The sequence below is a fragment of the Talpa occidentalis genome, unplaced genomic scaffold, assembly GCF_014898055.3.
Source record: "Talpa occidentalis isolate TD23 unplaced genomic scaffold, MPIMG_talOcc4v2.1 talOcc4.12, whole genome shotgun sequence".
Taxonomy (NCBI): domain Eukaryota; kingdom Metazoa; phylum Chordata; class Mammalia; order Eulipotyphla; family Talpidae; genus Talpa; species Talpa occidentalis.
In genome coordinates, this window is record NW_023601212.1 from 38804089 (window position 1) to 38825816 (window position 21728).

The 21728-nt window shown below is 51.2% G+C and overlaps 1 protein-coding gene across 6 annotated transcripts; it reads right to left on the reverse strand.

The window, feature by feature from the left end:
- Positions 1–403: 403 nt before the first annotated feature.
- TYK2 (tyrosine kinase 2) lies at positions 404–20875 on the reverse strand. 6 transcript variants are annotated; one of them, XM_054693269.1, is made up of 26 exons: positions 20650–20875; positions 20141–20194; positions 19770–19928; positions 19249–19467; positions 16218–16341; positions 15937–16084; positions 15426–15589; positions 12297–12663; positions 11678–11869; positions 11442–11599; positions 9369–9477; positions 9089–9278; positions 8899–9002; positions 8641–8802; positions 8471–8558; positions 7291–7418; positions 6304–6439; positions 6067–6221; positions 5248–5398; positions 4740–4834; positions 4275–4467; positions 3810–3928; positions 3276–3448; positions 2934–3051; positions 2000–2110; positions 404–1917 (listed from the first exon to the last, which is right to left on the reverse strand). In XM_054693269.1, the coding sequence occupies exons 4-26, from the start codon at positions 19445–19447 to the stop codon at positions 1783–1785; spliced, it is 3519 nt and encodes a 1172-aa protein (XP_054549244.1). In that variant the 5' UTR covers positions 19448–19467; positions 19770–19928; positions 20141–20194; positions 20650–20875; the 3' UTR covers positions 404–1782. The 6 variants fall into 6 exon arrangements, with proteins under 6 accessions (XP_054549244.1, XP_037361660.1, XP_037361658.1 ...); XM_037505763.2 differs by lacking the exon at positions 20141–20194 and having other exon boundaries at positions 19770–19867; XM_037505761.2 differs by lacking the exon at positions 20141–20194.
- Positions 20876–21728: the final 853 nt, after the last annotated feature.

Sequence of the window (21728 nt, forward strand, 5' to 3'; positions counted from 1 at the left end):
ATTGGAACAGAGACAGTGTATGCTGCTATGGGGAACCATCTCCAAGACCTATCATGTCGGAGGGAACAGCAAGGACACAGGCTACAGCTCTATAGAGTACCAGATGCTACTATTTTTGTGGAAGATGGGAACATAATATGTGCACAGATTTCCTTGTATCGGAATAAAATGTTTTTGGAAGCAACAACAGGAAACCAGATGACATTAGCTGCCTCCAGCAAGGTGATACTGGTGCTGATGGACAGAAAATATTTCACTGCCTATGTCAGTATTACCTATCTGAAAAAAGGAATTATAATGAATATTTTACTTTGAAAACTTATAACCAGCAAATATCATTAGGAGAGTGTGGGATTATTTGGTTGGGAGAGTTGTAATGCACAAAATCTTTTTTTTTAAAAGATTTATTTTTTAATTTATACAAGAACCGGGGTACAGGCCAGATGTGCAGGAGGGTGAGAGGATTCACCAGAGACAGAGTGGGGAACAGAAGAGGCAGAATGACCGAAATACACTGCTGAGGGGAGCAGCAGGTGAGACAGGAGAGGTCTGCTCGCCATGTGGGTTGCTCCGCGGCCAGCAGGGACTGAACCAGCACTGCAGAGGCTGCAGACAGCTTCACTGCACTGTGCTAGGCCCAATGCACAAAGTCTTAAGAAATCCTATGGGAAGGAAAATATTTAACTGCCTTTCACAAAATGTGTGACTAGTATCTCTAGTATGGCTGGTAAGTACAATAGGTAGAAACACTTTGGCATCTACCACCACCATCACTGAATGTTTATTAAGCCTTTGTTTACATGTCTCTGCTGAGAATCTGACATACATGATCTCGTTAGGTCTTTGCATTATTCCTATGAGGTGGCAAGTATGAACATTCCCAGTTCATTGCTGAGAAGGGAGGCCCAGGAAACCACTTGCCTATGGTCACACAGGGAAGAGAGGGTGAAATTGGCAGTATTATCTGTGCAGTGCTTTGAGTGCTTTCTGTAATCCCTGAAACCATTCTGCTAGTTGGTTGTTCAGAGGTGAGCAAAGGTTTAACAGTTTATTCTGGCTCTAAGTGCAGTCCTCCAGGACAGCAAACCCTAGCTGTGGATCAGTCAAAGTAACATTCTCCAACTGCGGGAATAATGAGTTTATTACTGGCTAGTGGAGAAAGTGAGAGCTGGAAGAAGGTAAAAGATCAGATTCAAGAGCCTGGTTGGCTTCTTGCTTGTCCTGAGTCCCTCAAAGGTCTGGGTCAAGCTCACCCATGGACGGCGTTACAGTCTGAATGTTTATGCCCCTTGCAATTCATGTTGAAATTCCTCAATGTTACATTAGAAGGTGGGGCCTTTGAGAGGTGCTTAGGTTATGAGGGAGGAATCCACACAAACAGGGTTAATGTCTTATACAAAAGTGACTTCAGAAAGAATCCTATCCTCTTCTATCCGCTGAGAGCACAGGCAGGCATGAATAGCTATGAACCAGCAGGAACCAGGAAGAGCACCTTCGCTAGAATGTGACTATGTTGGCACTGATTTTGGATCCCCAGACTTCAGAACTGGCAGAAATGAATGTCTGTTGTTTGTAAGCCATCCTGTCCATGGTCTCATGGCACCCAGAGGGATTAAGACAGAAGTAAAGTCATCTCACAGAAGTGAGGTCTCCAACAGGAGCCACACACAGCAGGTGGATGAGGCCATGTTCCCATGTTGCATTTCTCCTGGATGGGGCAGTGGGAGTCTCTCTGTGGGCACCATCTGTTCCAATCTCTCCAAGCAGAGCTGCCAGTGGGCTTCAGCATACACTGAACACCGAAGGGGCCTGACCTTGGTATTTCTCGTGGACTGTCTTGAGGATGGGGATGAGATTTTGGAAGGTCGGGCGAAATGAGGCCTCTGCCTCCCAGCAGTTCTTCATGAGGAGATAGATCTAGGGAAGGAAAACTTGGATCTGTGGTTGATGTTCTCCCTACTCCCCAGGTGGGGGCAAGAGGTCTGGGGGTGGTTCTCACCTCACAGGGACATTTGTCTGGCTGAGGCAGCCGTTCCCCTTGTTCCAACAGTTCAGTAAGCCTCAGCACTGTCCTCTGGCCCTGGTTGAGGCCTATGAGTTCAATGAATTTCTATAAAAGAAACAAAACAAATCCTTTTCAAGAGGGAGGGAGGTCTAGTAGAGGTCAGAGACTTGAAGCAGGACTAAGGGTGCAAGACTCATTTCTACCACTCTTGGTTGTATGGCTTTAGAATTATGACTTCACCTCTATGGGCCTCAGTTTTCTCATCTATCAAATGCCACCACTTGGGGTTATTGTGGGGTTATTAGTTACATAAACTAACATGGAGAAAGTCTGTATCAGGGGGTTGCAGCTATTATTATATTATAAAACAACCTCCCAGCAGGTTGTTTTTGCCTCTGTAGAATCATTCCCTCCCTCCCTTTGGGAATATCCCCTTCCACCAGCCCAGGCCTGGCCAAGCACTGTGGCCTGTGGCTACAGAGTTGATTACAGCCACATGTGACACAAGTTGGGCCAATCAGAGTCCTGAGAATTACGTTGGAAAGAGGATCCCTGGTCCTCTGTGGAGGGGAGTGAGGGACACAGTTGCCACAACAGAGGGAGCCCTTCCCTGAGAGATACTACCACAAAGAACAGAAAACAAGAGATGAAGAAGGGTTTCCTGATATCTGAGGGTATAGAGCAAGCCATGTCCCCAGGCGCCTCTGGAGTTTGCAAACGGCAGAATGATCTGTTACTGTCTTGTTTAAGTCCAATTGAGTGGGGCTTCTGTTTAATCAAAGCCCCTCATGCTATAAGTTGTCCATTTTATAGATTGGGACTGTAAGGCTCAGTTGGATTAAGTGCTTGCTTAGGTAGGGAGCTGAGAATTGAATGCATGACTTTTGAACTCCTATAGCATGGGGTGGAGTGGTAGATGGATTCTCACCGATGGAGGGCTCTGGCTGGAGTCACAGTGGGTCAGCAGCTCATACATGGTGACCCCAAAGGACCAGACATCAGATGCATAGTAGAATTTACATTCCTTCAGACACTCTGGGGCATACCTGTAAGAGGGGGCACTCAGGTCTTGGGGCCACACCAGGCTGAAGTTCTTACCTGGAATGTAAGGACTCCTCTGGCCCCAGTTAGGGTCCCACCCTTAAGGGGGAGGGCAGTTACACCGAGACTAGGTCTTGTCATCTGGGACCCCAGCATTATCTCCTCCACCCTATCTGTTCCAGGTGACCAAGGCATCCCCCCCCGCCCCCACTGAATCCCGCCTGGTCACCAGAACACGGGGCTATCCCCATCCTCGTGGACGCGGTAGTATTCGTGGCCTTCAGGCACGGCCTTGGCTAGGCCAAAGTCCCCAATCTTGACCAGCTTGTCATTGTCCAACAGCACATTGCGGGCAGCCAGGTCTCGGTGGATGTAGTGCTGCGAGTGCAGGTAGGCCATGCCCTGGAGTCCAGGAAGGCTAAGTCAGTGGGGCAGGACAGAGCCTGAGGAGTGACTAGGATGTCTGGGGGAGTTAGGTCAGGCTTTGGAGGATCATACTGGGATAGAACTGGCAGGATGACAAGTGGAGCCAGGCCAAAGGGAGCAGAGCCTGGAAATCAAGGGTGGGACTACAAGGTGACCCCATAGGGGGAGGGGTGACAAGTAAGTAGAGAGTGTCAGGGTGGGTTGGGGGCCAGACTGATAAGGTTGAGGCCAGGTGACCAGCCCAGGGTTAGGGTCAGGTGAGCAGCTGGGATGGGACCCTAAAAACAGGTCAAAGAGGAGGGGGCAGATTCCAGGAATAGGGATGGGAATGGCCTACCTCACAGATCTGCAGAGCGAAGAGCAACAGCTGGGCCAGCCCAACACTGTGCCGGGGTAGGTAGTCTCGGAGGCTGCCCAGAGGCACATACTCCATGACAAGCTGCACTGACTTCTCCCCTGATGAAGGAGAAGGAGGGCCACATGCTGGCCACAGAGGCAGGGACAGCCCGCCCAGTACTCTGTACCTCCTTGCCAGTCCTGCCCCAACGTGGGAGAGGGAAGACAAAAGCCCGCCTACACTAGGCATCAGGTGAGATGGGCCCATTCAGAATCCCTTAGTCAGGTAGGAGAGCAGACTCTGAGTTGCGCCCACTCTGGCCCAGAAGAGGAGGCAGCTAGTCGATATACCACTATGGTGCCTATAGACTGCGCCGTCCAGTCTGGATTCAGAGATTCTAATTGGCCAGGCCCTGCTGGTCCCGCCCACAAAGCCACACCCAAGTTCCAATCCTACCCCACCCACCTTGATCCCCGCAGCAGCCCTTGTACTTGACGATGTGCTTGTGGTACAACGTGCGCAATATGTCAATCTCTCGTGTCCAGCCGGGGAGGAGCTGGGGGCTGCAACCTGCTTTGAGGGCCTTCACGGCCACCATCTCGCCAGTCCCATCGTTGTTCGGGTCGTAGCAATACAGGCTGACCTTGCCAAAGTGACCCTGGCCAGAGTGCACAAGGGTGAGCCTCATCCCGGGTTCCCTTGGTGCCGCCTCCAGGGGCACCTGTTAGGAAAGCCCTTGGCCATACCTAATCGGTATTAGAGGATCTCTTAGGGGGCCTAGCCCCCACTTCTCCCTTGAGAGGGAGGGATTTTAGGCCAGGCCCCACCCACATATCAGGAGAACAGCTGGCAGGTAGTACTTCCTGTAAGTCCCACTCTCTCCCACTAGGAAGTGCGTCTAACAACCCGGGCCCGCCCCGCAGTTCTCACCTCGCCCAGGTCCCTGATTTTTTTCAAATAGCGCTTGTGGAAAACGGTGGAATCTGAAGTTGGTGAGTCCGGATTCACCGCAGAAACATCGAGATCTAAAAGAGCCACAGTGGGTTAGGCTGTGCAGCCCCTTCCTCTCCCAACAGGCCTATACTTGTGAGCACAGAAAAAGTGGCCATTGCTTCTCCCAGAACCGATTCATAGATAAGGAAAAAAAATTATTTTTGCAACAGCTAGAAAATTCCACTTCTTGTTCAAAATGCACAGTTGGCCATTTCAAAATTGATACCTGGATGCAAACTTTTCTTCCATAGGAACACAAACAAAAAAATTTATTCAAAGAAGTTGTGGTTCTCCCAAACAAAAAGGGTATGGCATCCCCATACCCTTAAGTGAGTTATAAACTGGCACATGCCCTGAGCCACTATGTAGAGACCTTGTGTGCACTGCGCAGGAATCCCAGCCCTGCTCCCTTCTCCCAGGGTCCCAGCATTGGGGTGGGACTCACTTTGGGGCTGCAGTCGAGTGAGGTCCCGCAGGATGGTGCGGAAGGATGGCCGCTGGCCTGGCTCATAGTTCAGGCATTGGCTGGTAAGCACCGCCAGTTCTGGGGAGGAAGGCTGGGGCAGCTGGTGCTGCTTCTGGTAGAAGTGCTCTTTCTGTGAGGAAGGAAGCCCACCGAAGTCAAGTGTCCCGAGTCCCTGGCCCTTTTACAAGAGGCAGAGTCAAGCTCCCAAGCAGCAGGGCTGCACCAGCAAGGTCCTTGGTCTTACTGTTCCTATTTTACACATAAGGCAAGTGAGGCTTGGCAAAGGAAGAGGCCTTGCCCATGATTCTGCTGTACTGGAGCATCCCACACTCGGCCCTTCTGCCCTGACTTCCACCAGCCTCTGCTCTCCATCCTTTCTTACATCACCTATAGGAAGCACTTGCAGACTGCAGCTGCCTGAATATACCAAAGCCACCAGGCCTTTGCACATGCCATGCTCTCGGCCTAGGCTACCCGTCCTAGCCCAGGTTACTGCAGTATTTCTTCACTTAGATTAAAACCTCTCCTGGAAAACTTTTGACCCCTTAGCTAGGTCAGAAGCTTGCCCCATCACTGCCCTGGTCTCTCCCCAAAATTGAAGCATATTACTTATTTGCATTCTGCTGCAATGACCTTTTACGTTCAGGACTATAATTAACCCCAACCAATAGATGACCTGACAGAACCTCAAAGACAAGTGATAATATGTGAGGCTGTACAGCCAGAGGAAAGGGAAGCAACTTTGGAGCTTGTATGTGTGCCTTTTGTAGGAAGGGCGCAGGGGTCCCTTGTTCATACCTCAGAGGGGCCACGGCCCTGCAGGAGGATCTCCCCATCGAAGCAGATCTCCAGGAGGGTGGCACCAAAGCCCCACTTGTCAGCTGCAGTACTGAGGCTGCTGTCCACACCAGACAAACACTCGGGAGCTATCCAGGGGATCCTCTCTACCCGCTCTGAGGGCGAGGGTCAGAGGTCACTGAGGAAAAAGGAAGGGGGAAAGCCCATCCCTGTGCCCAACCCTGCCTGGGTCCTCACCCTCCCTGGAGAGGGCCCCCAGGCCCACACCGGGGTCGCTCAGCTTGATGAAAGGGCTGGTGCCCTCTACCAGCCCCAAACGCGCCAGAAGAATGTTCCGGCCACACACATTTCCATGAACTAGGCTCTTGTCTTCCTGTGGGGGTCGGGGGGCGGGAGAGGAGCAGAAATGGGGTATGGTTACTGGGGGTTGGTGGACCCTGCCTGCACTCTAGTCCATGCAGGCCCACAGGAAAAGCCCATGTGAAAAATAAAACTGTGGTCATTTTGGGGCACCCAATATACTGTCATGACCGGGCAGCTCAGGTGCTAACTAGGTCCTTCCTACTCTCCCAGGGCTGGTGTTCACGGCTCTTGCTTAGGGACAGAGGCCAGAGGACCCCAGAGCTACCCTCAAACCCTCGCCAGGCAGCTACTCCCCTAGGGCCCTTGGACTAGCTGTTGCATGTCTGGAATGCATTTCCCCCAGAGGCCCTTTGGTTCCCTCCTTCACCTCCAGGTAACTTAAAGAGTCCTTCTCAACCTGCCAATTTCAACTTCACCTCTTCCCCAAAATTCAGTAACCCCTATCTCCATCCCCACTTTTTTCCATAGTTCTTACTATTTTTTAACATATTATTATAGAAATATAATTTCTTGTTTGTCCCTCCTAACTAAAAGGCCAGCACCTTGAGGACAGCCTTTTGTCTGTTTTGTGTTCTCTCTGTCCCCAGGCCTAAGACACAGCCTAGTACATAGAGGGTGCCCAGTAATTCCTGAATGAAGGGGGAGTTCTAGAAAGTAGGGTGATTGGACCACATGGGACTGGCGATGAAAGGCAACAAATGACATAGGTGGCTGAGGCCAGGCCCCACATGTCCCAGGCAGACGAGTTGGGTGTTCTCTTGGGGGGAGATGGGAGCCACAGGGTTATGTGAGCAGAGCAGGTTCATGGACAGAGCTTCTGGGGCCTGAGGGATGTGAGCACCCTCCCCCCAGGCTACGCACCAGGTAGCTGAGGGCACTGGCCAGCTGCTGGGCTACCACCACCTTCCAGGCCACAGGCACATGGCCCCTTTCCCGCCGCAGGCAGACATCCAAGGGCCCGTGTTCCACATACTCAGTCACCATGATGTCTGTAAAGGGCCAGACACTATAGGGGTCACCCACCTGCCTCTACCCTCCAGGGTGGGAAGGGTAGAGAAGTTGGGATTGTGGGAAGGAAGGTTTGTAGAGGGGGAGCTTGGAGTGGTTCTGGGGAAATAAATGCTGGCTGAGGTGGGTACAGAGTAAGGCAGAGGTCGAGGATGGACTGGGGCACAGAGGAGACTGACATGTAAGGGACAAAGGTGCAGATGGAACTGGGGAAATGGGGGAGGAAGCACACAAGAACTCCAGGTTGAGGCATCAGGATCCCACAGGGTTGGGGTACTTGTAGGAGGAAGATATGCAGGGTTCAGGGTTTAGACCATTTTGGGGGGAGAGACGGAAAGGTGGGTCTGAGGTCAGCAGGTCTGGGGGCTGGCTAGGGTTGCCCTATACCAGAGTTTTGAGGTACATATGGAGTAGGCGTTGAGGTCTGGGACGGTTAGGGTACCCAGCAGGGCACAGGGGTCCTAGTACTGATGAGGTCAGAGGGTACATAGGGGCTGTGCTGTAGAGGTGTTTGAGTAGTAGGTAGACCTTAGGATGCAGTTGGGAGTCAGAGTGTAGGTTGAGGTTTAGGTTGTAACAAGGGATATTGGGGTACAGGTAAGAGTCAAAGGCAGGGTGAGAATGCAAAGTGAGGGTTGGCATATAGTTAGGGGTCAGGGTATGCGTTGAAGGTCAAGGTACAGCCAGGGGTTGGGATATAGGTGAGAGTTGAGTACTCACAGATAGGAATATAGTCAGGGATCAAGGTCAGTATGCAGGACTTAGGTTGAGGGTGTAGAGGGGGAGCTTGGAGTGGTTCTGGGGAAGTAAATGCCAACTCTTGGCACTGGACACCTGGGATATGTGGCAGAGGTGGGGAGGTGAGCAGGGGTCCAGGCAGGGAGTATAGCCAGCCCCAACCCAGGACCCATGCCCGAGCCCACCTGGTCACGCTGGGCCACCGTGAGGTCAGGACTTAGGTTGAGGGTCAGGGTAGGGGCCAAAGAGTAGATATATAAGTGGTTCATGGGTAGGTGTGACAGCGCCTACTCACTCTCTGAGCCATGCACACAGACGCCATGTACAAAGGCCAGGTGTACATGGGAGACCTGGCTCATGAGGCTGGCAGTCTCATAGAAGGCCTGTGGGGATGGGACAAGTCAGAGGAGGGCATAGACGCTGACCCCCTCACCCCACCCTCTGCTCCTGGCTGTGCTCACTCACCAGGGCAATGTTGTGGTGGCTGGGGTCCAGCACCTTGAGTACCACTCGCAGGTCCTGCCCAGGGCCCCCATCATCTGCCTTGTCCTCCTCGGGGCCTCTGTCTGTGACTAGTAAGAGGCCCTCATACACATTGGTCCTGGTTCCCTGGCCCAAGTGGGATAGCTGGTAGAATGTGGCACAGAACATTTCCATTGACAACAGCTCTTGGCTGCCCCTCCCAGTGTCCCCAGACCCTTGGAGGTCCCCATTTGCACACACCCGGGTGATCTTGTCCCAGCTGACTCGGTGGAAGCTGAGATGGCTGAGGTTGGGTGGCCTGGTGCTGGCGCAAGACCCCCGCAGGATAACAAGATTGGAGAACTCTGGGGGTAGGAACAAGGTCATCGAGGGTTGGTGGGGGTGGGGAGATGTTATTCCCACGCTCCCTGTGACCCCCCCATCATCATACCTCCTGGCTGTGGCAGACAGCAGCGGTGCAGGGAGAAGCAGTCTTGGCCAGACCGCAGTGAACAGCCCTGCAGGGCAGCCCGCAGATCCCGCACACTGGGGAAGGACCGGTCCCAGCCCTCCAGTGTAAAGGCCCCAGCCTGCAGCTCAATGGGGAACTTGCGTAGGCGCCAACTCTTGGCACTGGACGCCTGGGGTATGTGGCAGAGGTGGGGAGGTGAGCAGGGGTCCAGGCAGGGAGTATAGCCAGCCCTAACCCAGGACCCCCACCCCGAGCCCACCTGGTCATGCTGGGCCACCGTGAGGATAAGGCGGTTGAAGTGGGTGGTGCTCCAGTGGATGAGGTAGAGGCCATCCTCCGGGCGCAGCTTGGCTAGCACAAATGGCTCCCTGAGGGAGACAAGGTCAGCACCATCAGAGCACTGGGGCGTTGCTGGGCCCATGCTGGGCAATTGGGACACATAAACCTGCCCGAAGGGGCGCACTCCCAGCTGGGACAGATGTCCACACAGTAATGACTCTGAGTCTGGACAGAGACACACAGAAATATAAGACTGTCACATACCCAAAAAACACAGAGACGCAGGGACAAGAACAGGTACATGCTCATGTGTGACAACTGCTAGACACAGCCGCCAGCATGACGACACATGGACAGGAGCCAGCCATGAGATGCTGGATGGCTGCACTCCCAGTCACATGCACGGCTGCTCCCAGGCACGGTGCACAGTGGGCAGTCCACCACACACCCAGCGAGCAGTGACCATGGACACAGCCGCTTACCCACTGCCATGAGGTAGCACAGGGGCTGATCACAGACTGGAGGTGACAACCATCAGCACAGACATGCTGCAAGGTGACAAAGTCACAGGCCCAGACAGCTACATACATGGTGGCTCATATGCTGCTACAGACTGAATGTCTGTTGCCCTGAAAGTCACATGCTGATACCTAACTCTTTTGTGATGGTCTCAGGAGGGGGGTTAGCAGTAATCAGGTCAAGACAGTGGAACCCATACAAGTGGGATTAGCACCCTTATAAAGAGACCCCTCAGAGCTCTTTTGCTGCTTTTGCCATGTGAGGTCACAGGGAGATGCCATCTGTGAAATAGGAAGCAGGCCCTCAACTGACACCAAATGCTGGTCTATTGCCAGCATCTTGAACTTGGGACTTCCCATCTCCAGAAGTGTGAGCCCGACTGTTGTTCCTAACCCTCAAGTCTACAGTATTCTGTGATAGCAGCTGGGACCCCATACAGGTGGCACACATTACAGGTGACCCCATACAGGTGACACAGCACAGCCACAGCCCTTGCAAGGGGAATGGCCACATTGCCCCACTCTGGGGGAGAGACTAGGCTCAGAGCTCAGACACCTCAGGGATACCCATGGTCCATCCCAATGTCACAGGTATGACAAGGGCCACCAGGGCACAGGACCAATGATCAGACAAACTGACAGTCACAAACCCTGGCCTGCTGGCTGGAGGATGGCCACGTGCACATCCGACAGCCACAGAAGCGCTGACGCCTAACACTCTCGGCCTCGGAAGTGGAAACAGAATTGCTCAGGGACCTAAAATTACCAGGACACACATACCCCTGCAGGGATGTAAGCACCGACAAAGACAACTGAATGGCCACCAGTGTGTATGTAACACATAGCCCCACAAAAAAACACCTGAGGGTCACATAGGAAAACATGTCATGACAATCTAGAATGGTCACCAGAGCACAGACACAGCTACACGTCACACAGACTGCTAAACATCCAGGCATGCGCAGTGATGATCCCAAGCCCACGCAGGCTCACCATGACTCACCATCCATCCCACCGCAGGTCCCTCCCCTCTCCTTAGTCTGTGGTAAGCACACTTGCTCACATGAACATATACAGGCAGTGGAGCTTCAACACATGCACACACATAAACACACATGAATTCACACACACACACACACACACACACACGACAGATGCCTGCAAAATGTGGTATGAGTGAACACCCCCCAAACACATGCACATACACATAAGCAAAGAGGCTCACACTCACGCATTCACACCACACTGTGTACATACATGAGCTCACACATGCACACACACACCTGCCCATGCTTTACACAGGCACATTACGACTTGGGTGCCTGCACACACCTGTGTATTCACACACAGAGGTGAACACCAAGACATAATATGTACACACGGGTGAACATGCATGCACACACATATATTTCACGTGTACTAAGACAGAATGCATACACCTTGCTCAAGCCCCACTATCCCTCAAGAATTCAAAGTCTAGTTGGCAGCTGCTGCCCCCACCACCCTAACCACCTGCCTGCCCCCCAGGCACTCACAGCAGGGGTCCGTGGATACCCTCCTGGATGCTCATCACAAGCCGCGGGGGAGCCACTTCATGGCACAGATAATGGCTTGAGTCAGATGTCAGGCGGAAATAGCCATCTAGCAGCGACACTAAGGACAGGGCAGCAGCCCGGGAAGGCAGGGCCAACTCCTGAGGGTCAGAGGGATGTCAGGCAGGCATCACTGGCAAAGGCACCCCTCAGTCAGGTCCCGAGCCCTGGGGTCCCACCAAGAACTTGTCCTGGCAGCGGATGCTGACGTGGCACTCTTTCAGCACCATGTGGGTGATGTCTCGGAAGTCACAGAAGTAGGTCCACTGTGCCTCCCGTGGCTTGTCTGCTGGCTGGTTGCTCCCCTCATGCGCCTTAGCTTTCTTTCCAGCTGGGCCAGCAGGGCGATTCCTGACACTGCTGCTGGGACCCTGGAAACCCAGCACATGGAGCAGGTAGCTGGAGCAGGGCTATACCTGCTCCATATTCCCCTAGGGACAGGCAGCAACTGGAGGGGGCCAGATAGCTCCCTTGTGCATCCCCCTAAGTGCTGGTATTACAGACAGAACAGGGGACCCACCCCCAAGGGATACACAAGTCAGAACCTAGGTGAGGACAGAGAAGAGAATCCTAACTCTCTCATGCCCAGATGCTAGAAAATGGGTTCTCAGAGGTGCAGATCCCAGAAATCAGATTCCCAGGTGGAAGACCCCAACAAACAGATGCCAGAGGATGGACGGACACATCCCAGAGCCATGTAGATAAAGGGCTTACCATGGCCACCCTCAGAGGCCAAGGCCAACATTGAGCAGGAGCCCTCTATCCTCACCCTACCTGGACCCTTAGATGGAAGCTCACCACTGCTAGTAATGGCCGCCACTGGATGCCGCCAGTGCCGGTCACTAGCACCTCATGGGTGGGGGGTCTGGCAGCGGATGCTGGTGTGGGCTCTAGAAGGGCCTGCCCACTGTCCCGAATGTAGCAGGGTGCTCCTGCAGTCTGGGTCAGCAGCTCCAACTGGTACACTGGCATGCGCTCTGTGCCGAAGCGGGGTGCCAAGCACTCGAGAGTGGCCAGGTACTTGACCATGACGACCTGCTGGGAGAGGCGGCCTGGCTGGAAGTCCCGCAGGAACCGGTGGAAGATGGTCCGCAGGCGCAGCCTTGTCAACACATCGTGCTGCCGGATCTGCCGACGGAAGGAACGTGGGATGCAATCCTTGAAACTGTGGGGACCAGGAGGGATTGTCAGGGGACTGGTAGGTCTGGCTCAGTGGCAGTGGCTTGACCTCTCTGAACCTCTGCTTCCTTATCTAAAAAACAGGCTCTTGTGGGGCCTCCCTGGTGGTACAAGGGGTTAAGCACAGCACTGTGAAGCAATCTGCAGGCAGGGAGCTACGCACATGGCGCAGCAGACATCTCCTGCCTCACCTGCTGCTCCCCTCAGCAGTGTATTTCAGTCAGTCTGCCTGTTCTGCTCCCCACTCTGTCTCTGGTGAATCCACTCACCACCACCCCCACATCTCTGGCTTATACCCCAGCTCTTGTATACATAAATAAATAAATCTTTAAAAAAAAGGCTCTTGTGAAGGTGGAGAGAAGATGGTAAAGGGCCAGGAGAGGAAAGCCAGGTGGTATCGGGTCCCAGGCATGGACCTCTGGAGACTACTGGGCTAAAATTCTAGCTTTGGGCAACTTCTTTATAGTCTAAAGAGTTATCCTCTGTAAAATGAAATCAAACAGCAGCCACCCATGGGGTTTAGAAGAGAATCATGACTACTGACTGGCATGTAACAAGTACTACTAGTGTCAGGCATTATTATTATGGGAGAAGTCATTTTGCTTTTCTTTTTTTGCATAGAAGAACTGGGGTGTAGGCCAGAGGTGCTGGCGGTGGGAGGAGAAGTTTGAGAGGATTCACCAGAGACAGAGTGGGGAGTAGAATAGACGGATCTACCAAAATACACTGTTGAGGGGAGCACTGGGCAAGACAGGAGAGGTCTGCTGCACTATATGTGGGTTAGTTCCCTGGCTGGGGATTGAACTTAGGCCATAGGGGTGATAGCGCTGAGACTTTACCTCCAGGCCACCAGGGAGGCCAACTCATTTTGCTTTTATCATTAACATTATTATTAGCAATATAAGGCACAGATCTGGGAGGTCCCTCTGTTGATCACAAAGTCCCATCCGCTATCCAATTGCCCTCCATCACCTGCCTTGCACGTGACAACCTAGATTATAATTTTACAAGTCCAGGTCTCTGCATCCCACCCTGGACCAGACGGATCCTAAAGCTAGAGGTCCTAGCAGCCCCCTGTGCCCACTCGCCCAGTCAATTCCTATACTTGGGCAATTACATTCCAAGTTCAGTTCCTCTTGAAACCAGTCTTTGCCACCTTCTCCCTCTGGACCTTTTTATAAGCTGTTTCCTAGGCCTAGAATGTTTTGCCACTGCAAAATCTGTATGTAGATAAAGTTGACTCAACCTTAAAGTCTTAGCAGAAATGCCTCTGATTTCTAGGCTAGATAGGATAACTCCTCTGGGCTTCCCAGTTTCCTGGGCTTCATTGTCACAGCCTCAGTTCTCTAGAGTGACAAAAACAGTTAGAAATATGTACTTTAGGGCCTCCCTGGTGGCGCTAGGGGTTAAGATGCAACCTATGAAGCTCACCACAGTCACTACAGTGCAAGTTCGATCCCCAGCCAAGGAGCAACCCACATGGCGCAGCAGACCTCTCCTGACTCGCCTGCTGCTCCCCTCAGCAGTGTATTTCAGTCAGTCTGCCTGTTCTGTTCCCTGCTCTGTCTCTGGTGAATCCTCTCACCCCCCAAAACTCTGGCCTGTACCCCAGTTCTTGTATGCATGAATAAATAAATCTTTAAAAAAAAAAAGAAATATGGGCTTTAGGGGGCTCCCTAGTGGTGTAAAGGGTTAAGACGCAGCACTATGAGGCTGTCCGCAGCCACTGCAGCAAGAGTTCGCTCCCCGGCAAGGGAGGTGACCCACATGGCACAGCAGGCCTCTCCTGACTAGCCAGCTGCTCCCCTCAGAAGTGTATTTAGATCAGTCTGCCTGTTCTGTTCCCTACTCTATCTCTAGTGAATCCTCTCACAACCCACCACCCCTGACACCTCTGGCCTGTGCCCCAGTTCTTGTATGCATAAATAAATAAATCTTTAATTAAAAAAAAAGAAAAAAGAAAAATGTGCTTTAAGAACAAACTCTATCCTGAAAAATACAGCCCTTTTGCTACCTCCTCCAGGCAGTGAGGGCTACTCCAGCAGGAGCAGGCACCCATGGGGCTTAAAAGAGAATCATGACTACTGACTGGAGGAGCAGCCCTCACTGCAGTAGAGGTGAGCATAACTGGCTGCCAACAACCTGACTCCTGAATTCTTCCTTCTTTTGAATTTGAAGGAGTTCTCCAAGCCAATGGGCTTTGAGGAGCTGCTTAGTCTCCACCACTCTGTTTTAACCTTTTCCCCTATCACCTCTGGCTCACTCTGCTCCAGCCATACTTTCCCAGAATTCAGGAATAGTCCAGCCTCAGATCTTTTGCACCAACTGTTTCCTCTTTATAAAATGCTCTTCTCCCAGATATCCACATGGCTCCCTCCTTCACATCTTTGAATTTGAATGTCACCTTCTCAATCAGCAGCTAACTCCTCAACTACCCAGTTTTAAATTGTACAGCCCTCAATCCCTGATGCTTCCTTTTTTGCTGCTTAACTTACCCCCACTCGTCATCATTTAAATTTTCCTTTTGTATTTTGTTTATTGCCTGTCTCCACTAGACATGAGCTTCAAGAGGGTGGGCGTTTTCGTGTGACTTGTTCACTGTTGGGTCTTCAACATCCAGAACTAATGCCAGGATACAGTAAGTGCTCAAAAAATGTTTGGTGAAGGCAAAGGAGCATGCAAGGTCTACCTTGGTCCCCAGGGGATTTCTACTTATCTATGGAGTAGCCCTGCTTCATTCCCAGACACCTGATCTTCTTCGCCACTTCCTCCAGGGGGACACCGCGGCAGAGAGCAAGGTGGCAGAGATGCAGAAAAGCCATGCCCAAACTCTCATTCTTAAAGTGGTGGATCTCCTCCTCATTCCACAGCTCCTCCAACGATGCCACGTCATTCACAAACTCATACTTGCCCTGGGAAGGAGGAATTGGATAAAAAGAGAGGTACAAGAATCTGCTCACTTCCCAGATTCTGGCCACATTGGGCAGGTGAGGATCCCTACATTCTGGAAAGGCCAAGTAGACAGCATGCATGCCTCCTCTGCCAAACCTATGACTATGGCAGACATGATTAATCAATCATGGCACTCTTTCCCATGTAACCCTAAGAATATTAGAACTTTTGGTTCAGGTACCCAAAGGAGACCACATGACACAAGTTGAAACCTATTGGCTATACTGAATTGAGGAGAGAAGTTGGGGCTCCTGAAATGCCACTAAGCCCTCTAAAAATAATCCTTCCTTCTCAGCCCTGTTTATACCTGCTCAAAGAGATACTCAAAGGAGGCTGGGTCCAGGAGCTGCACCCCCTGCTCTGCCCGTCCTGAGGAAACCTCAGTCCCTGGGGGCCCACAACGGTATACAGTCGGCTCCTGAGGATTCATGCCATGCCAGTTCCGGAAATAAAACCTGCAGGAAGGGGACCAGGCACAGCTGGGGCTTGGCATGGACTCAGACCAACTCCAGAACAACAGGGAAGGAAAGGTGGCAGAGAGGGGACCAGCACTAAAGGGGACAAACCTTCCAAGGGTCCTTCACCTACCTCATACGGAAGTACAACATTAGGCTCCTGTCTCTACAGGCCTGCAGTATGTGGTTTGGGGGTAACCAGACTTGGGCCTGGGCATCAAAGAGGGCGAAGAGATTAAAGCAGGGTGGAGTGATGCCTGGACAGAGGAGAAACTGAGTCAGTAGTTTGTATCTGCTGCCATTCACCCTGTGGACCCCCAAAGCCCTCTGGTGCTCCTTCCTTGCTAACAGAAGACAATACAATATATGTAGTCTTTATAGGAAGACTACATTTCCCAGCCTGGGGCCACTGGACTGGTTTCTGGCCAACAGAATATTGGCAAAATGGATGTGCATTTTTCCTGGCCTAGAAATAAATCCTCTTACCATCTTTCTTGTCTGAGAATTATTGGAGGCCCCTTGTGGCAGTAGCAAAGCTACAAGATAGTAGTGAACCACTAGACCTGCATTAAAGTTCAGGTAAACCTTGATTGTTAACGTAAGAAAATTTTAGGAGGTGCTTGTTACAACAGCAAAACCTACTCTAGACTAACACAATTCTACAAAGTGCTGGCCTTTTGTCTAATTTCTCCCTGAGTTCCAGATCTAAAGAAATATTCAACAGGCCCCTTCATATGCCTCATTCCAAGCAGATCCCTGGACCTGTCTCTCTTCTACTCTATTCTTTAGGCCAGAAACTTGGCCTTTGTCATTAACTCCTCCCACCCCCTCCACATCAGATTGGTCAGCATGTTTTTCTGCATCTTCTGCATCTCTGGGATCTATCCACTTTTTTCAAACCTAAAACCCAGCCCTAGTCCAGCCTCAAGATTGATTGCCATTCCCCATAATGGCCACCAAAGGAATTCTTTTTATATACATCATTTTAAAATGTTATCTAAAATAGTCAATTCAGAATAATTTATAATCATCAAAATATCAGCCACCAAATAAAGAAATGAAACTGGGTATGTACAATTGAATCCACTGCCTACAATGGCCTACTTTCACCTCCCACAAAAAAGTAACAGCACACTCCTGAACTGGTGTTTATCATTTTCATATCCTCTATGATCTAATCTTGAATATTTTAACTCTAAATGCAGTGTTATATTATAGGTGTCCTTCCGCAACTTGCTTTTTTCAGACTACAATAGGTTTTAAAGCTTCTTGCTCTGATGATGTGTAATTTCAATTTCTTTTTTTCAGCTATATAGTATTCCAATGCTAAACCACACTGCAACTTATTTGCACACTGTTTTGTAGAGGGACTTTGAGATAGTCTCCTACTTCTCTTTAAGAAAAGTGAGGCTGCTTTGAATATTTTCATACATACATCTTCTGGAACACCTGAGCTATATACAGATGGTCTCCAACTTAAAATGGTTCCACGTATAAGTTTTCCACTTTATAATCTTTTCGTGTGATGCTGGGCAGTGACTGAGAGTCACAGCTCCTAATCAGTCATATGGTCATGAGGGGAGATACCTATATAGTGCACCTATATAGTACCTATATAGTACCTATAGGGGGTATTTTATTTTGTGTTTTACAAATGCCTGCCTGTATCTGAGATATTCAACACTTTATTGTATAACAGGCTTTCTGGTAAGATGGTTCTACTCAACTGCAGGCTAAAATAAGTATTCTGAGCAGATTTAAGGTAGACTAGGTTAACTAAGCCATAGTGTTCAGTTAGTTACTCGCATTTTTTACTTAAAATATTTTCAATTTACAATGGATTTATTCCTCAACCATAAATTGAGGAAAATCTCTATCTGTAGGATGGATATCTAGGGGTGGAATTGTAGGGCTTCCAGGAATGTAAGTTTCAGCTGTGTTAGATGATGACAAATTTTTCTCCAAACTCAACACTGTCTCCCACAGAAGGAGAAAGCCTCCCTGTAAGACAACTTCCTAAACAACCAATCTGACTGTTTCCATCTCTGGCTTAAACCTTCCATGGCTTCCCATTGACCCCCTGAGAAAGTCCAACACCCTCAACACAGCCAGTTATGCTGATTTTTTGGGTTTGTTTTTTTTTTCATTTCTATTTCTTCTTCCATACTCTTGTAGTCACTATTAAGAACTTTTGCTTCCTCAAATAGATCCAGTTCTTTGTTCCCTCTGCGGGACATGTGTCACATCACCCAGCATACCCATATGAGTTTTTTTTAAGAATCCATCACTGATTTTACAGAAGAGGTTGTAGAATGCACCCAAAGGCCCCCATGCAATTGTGAGGAAGGAGACTGGAGAGGACTTCTGGAAGAAGGGGCACGTAAGTGAAGTCGCCTTGAGGAGCCCTCCTCCTCCGGCAGAAGAAATTTACTTCACAGCACATTAACTTTGGGCTCTCGCAGCCATTCCACAGTTCTCTACTTTGCTCAGGAGAAGTCTAAATTCTGAACTCTTCCTTCTGGCATTTAAGGTATTCTAAGATCTGGCCCTCAGTGATCTCTTCCCCACTGTGCCCCAACTGAAGGGTACCTCTACCCTGTTCGCACCTTATTCACCACAGTCTGTTGTCCCACAGCAGCCAGAGATACCTGAGTCTAGTCATGTCCTTCCTCTGCTCACAGTCTTCTGTGGCTCCCACCCACTTGGAGTAAAATCCAAAGACCTCCCTGAGGTGCACAGGTCCTGCATGACTCATACCGTTACCTCCTGCTCCATCTCTGCCCTGTGTCTCCTCTCCCCTTCATTCCTTCTGCTCCAGTCACTGGCCTCCTCAATATTACTGGATAATTCCCAGCTTAGGGCCTTTGCACTTGCCGTTCCCTCTTACTGGTACCATCTTCCCCCATATATCCCTATGGCTCCCCCTTCTCTCAAGTTTTTCATTTTTCTCCATCATTTATCTCCATCCTCCTACAGAGTTTTCTTATTTATTATGTTTCTGGCTGATTTCCCAATGAGAAAATTAGCTCAACAAAGGGAGCAATTTGAGGACAGCACACAGTAGGTGTTCAGTCAGTGTTTGCTAAGTGAATGGCAGAGGGTGGATGAATGGATGGATGGGGCTCAGTGGCTGACAGCACCTCCAACCCCACCAATGGACTCACCAACTTTGTGTGCGATGTGGATGCAAATCTCCTCTGCTGTCAGGGTGTCCTCGGTGAAGATGACCCAGGGGTCACCACCTCCAGGGCCGGCCCAGTGCAGAAGCACTTTCAGGCCTCCTCTGGTGGTGGCCAGGGGCTGAGCTCCATCCCTGTCCAGTTTGCTGGCCTTGCTGATGGCACCCCACTGGCACAGAGGCATGCTCTTGTCAGCTGGCTTGGCTGGGAAGGGACAGCCCATGCATGAGTCCCCAGGTTGCCACCTGGAGGCCCCATTCAGCACCGTAACCCTCCACCTGTCCAGAGGCCTGAGAAGATTCTGGATGCCTCTCGATTTGCAATGTTAGACATCCAATACCCCTTGCTGAGCCTCAATTTCCACATCTGTTTGATGGAGTTAGGGTATGTATCTTCATTATTAGATCTGTTATATTTACAACACTGAACCCCTTTATTGGACAAATTGGCACCAAAATAAGTCTGCTCTGAATGCACCTTCCCAAAATAATCAGGCAGAAAGGTACCTGGGGACAGATCCTGTCACCGGTGTCAACCCAGGCAAGTCACTTAGCCATGCTGAGCCTGTTTCCCCACTTGGAAAAAGGGGATGCTGAGGGTATTGCTGTTGAAAGATGGTCGGAATGTTTCAAGAAAGCTCTGCATGTCGCAGTTTAGGCACAGATCTTGATACAGGCATGAAAAAAAAATTATAAGAACAAGAATAAAATCATTATAATTGGTTTCATAATCCTGATCATCTTTCTCCTTTAGACTAAAATACCCACCTCCCACATCCCTAACTCTGCTGAACCCCCAGTCTAGGAAGGATTGTGTTCAGCTCTTTCTCCCCAGTCTAGCTCCAGGACTTTTCAAAAGCCAAGTCCCCAGCTCAGACCTTCAGAGGTCTCCAATGTCTCCCGGGAGGGCTGCCAGAGACTCCGAGAGGTTACTAATTTAAAACAGAGAGAAGAAAAGGGGAGTGTTGTAATCGCACACTGGAGATTCCTCAGGAATCAGTTCCTCTAAGTCTGCTCCTCATCTGGAAAATGGGGATTTAACAATCTCTCCCTTAAAACGTACATTGGGAGGATTCAATGATATGAGAGAGGAAAAGGACCCGGGCAAGGCCTGGCACACAAGCGTTTGGAAAGTATTCGCTATTATTATCTATTAATGTTTGAGATAACAGTATCGCAGTGCGTCTTTGGGTGCCCATCTCTTCCTTCCTCGTCCCCACTGGGGCCAGACCCAGCTCTGAAAATGGGGTCTGGGTAAGTCTGCACACAAGGAAACACACACACACATCACCCACACCACACCACACACAAACCCCCGCACCCACCCAACATGCCAAAGCCGCCGGGCAGCTGCAGGAGCCGCGGTGTGCACCTACGGGGTACAGACCCGTCCCGAGGCAGCGGGTGATTCCATCCACCTTCTGCGAAGCGCTGCTACTCTGGGCGCCTCCAGCCGGCCCCACCTTTCCGGGGGACCTCCCGGCCGTGCCCCTTCCGCTCCGGACTCACGCTTTCTGCGGGACTACCACCCCAAGTTCGGACCCAAGTCCCGGCCCGCGGAGCAGCGGCCGAGCAGTCGCGCGGGGACACGGCTCTGCCCAGGAGGCCGCCTGAAACGCGGCCCGTGGTCGCCTCCCCGCGGGTCGAACGTGGCCATTGGTCCTTTCTCAGCAAGGTGCCTCCCCTGTTGGTCCCGGGTGGCGCTCGCTGCGCAGCCGCGGTTGGCTGAGTCGGCTCCCGGATGCGCCCCAGGAGCAGCGATTGGCTGCTGGGAGCCGGGCGGAGACGCGGGAGACGCGGTTCCCCCGCCGGCGCGAGAAGGGGGTCTCCTGGCGCGGCGCCGCTTAAAGTCACCGACGCTCGCTGGCCGTGGGCCGAGCCAGGCTTCGGGAGCTGACGCAGGAGCACAGCCCCAGGTTCTCACCCCTACCGTGCGACCCCCCTATTCCATCCTGCCACTCTTGTCTCGCTTCTCCCTGGCCAACTCCACTTGTCCGGCTGAGCCCCACCTCCCCACCCCCCAACTTCTCTGCTGCGGGCGGCATTGCCAGCCTGCTCAAGTCTATTTCCTGATCTCTGCAGCTCTGTCCTCAGAGGCCCCCTTACTGTCAGTGTCGCAGCTTGGACGTTCCACCTGATCTGAGTTTTAATCCCCACACACTAAGTTGCTGCCTTTTGTATAGAGGGCTATGTACTGAAAGTTTTACATGCATTATCTCATTTGACACTCTTATACCCATGTCTCAAAGAAAGTTTCCCAGTGAAAGAGAGAGACACAGAGAGGTGACAAATCCTCTCCTTCACGAAACTGTAGTCCTTAAGCCCTCTTCTCTATTAGGCCTCAGCTTTGACCAGGGAGGGTCCTGTCTTTGCCCAGTCACATCATCGTGAGGGGAGATAACGATACAGTATATTGAGAGTGGTTTGTGGGCATTTTATTTTGTGTTTCACAAGTGCCTGTGTCTG

Bases quoted from the DNA above. Each gene is read 5' to 3' on its own strand.
- TYK2 (XM_037505763.2), bottom strand. From the start codon at position 19,447: ATGCCTCTGTGCCAGTGGGGTGCCATCAGCAAGGCCAGCAAACTGGAC. The intron at 9,279-9,368 runs GTGGGCTCGGGG...CACATACCCCAG, and splicing joins CGGTGGCCCAGCATGACCAG to GCGTCCAGTGCCAAGAGTTG. The intron at 2,111-2,933 runs GTGAGAATCCAT...TTTCTTTTATAG, and splicing joins CCAGCCAGAGCCCTCCATCG to AAATTCATTGAACTCATAGG.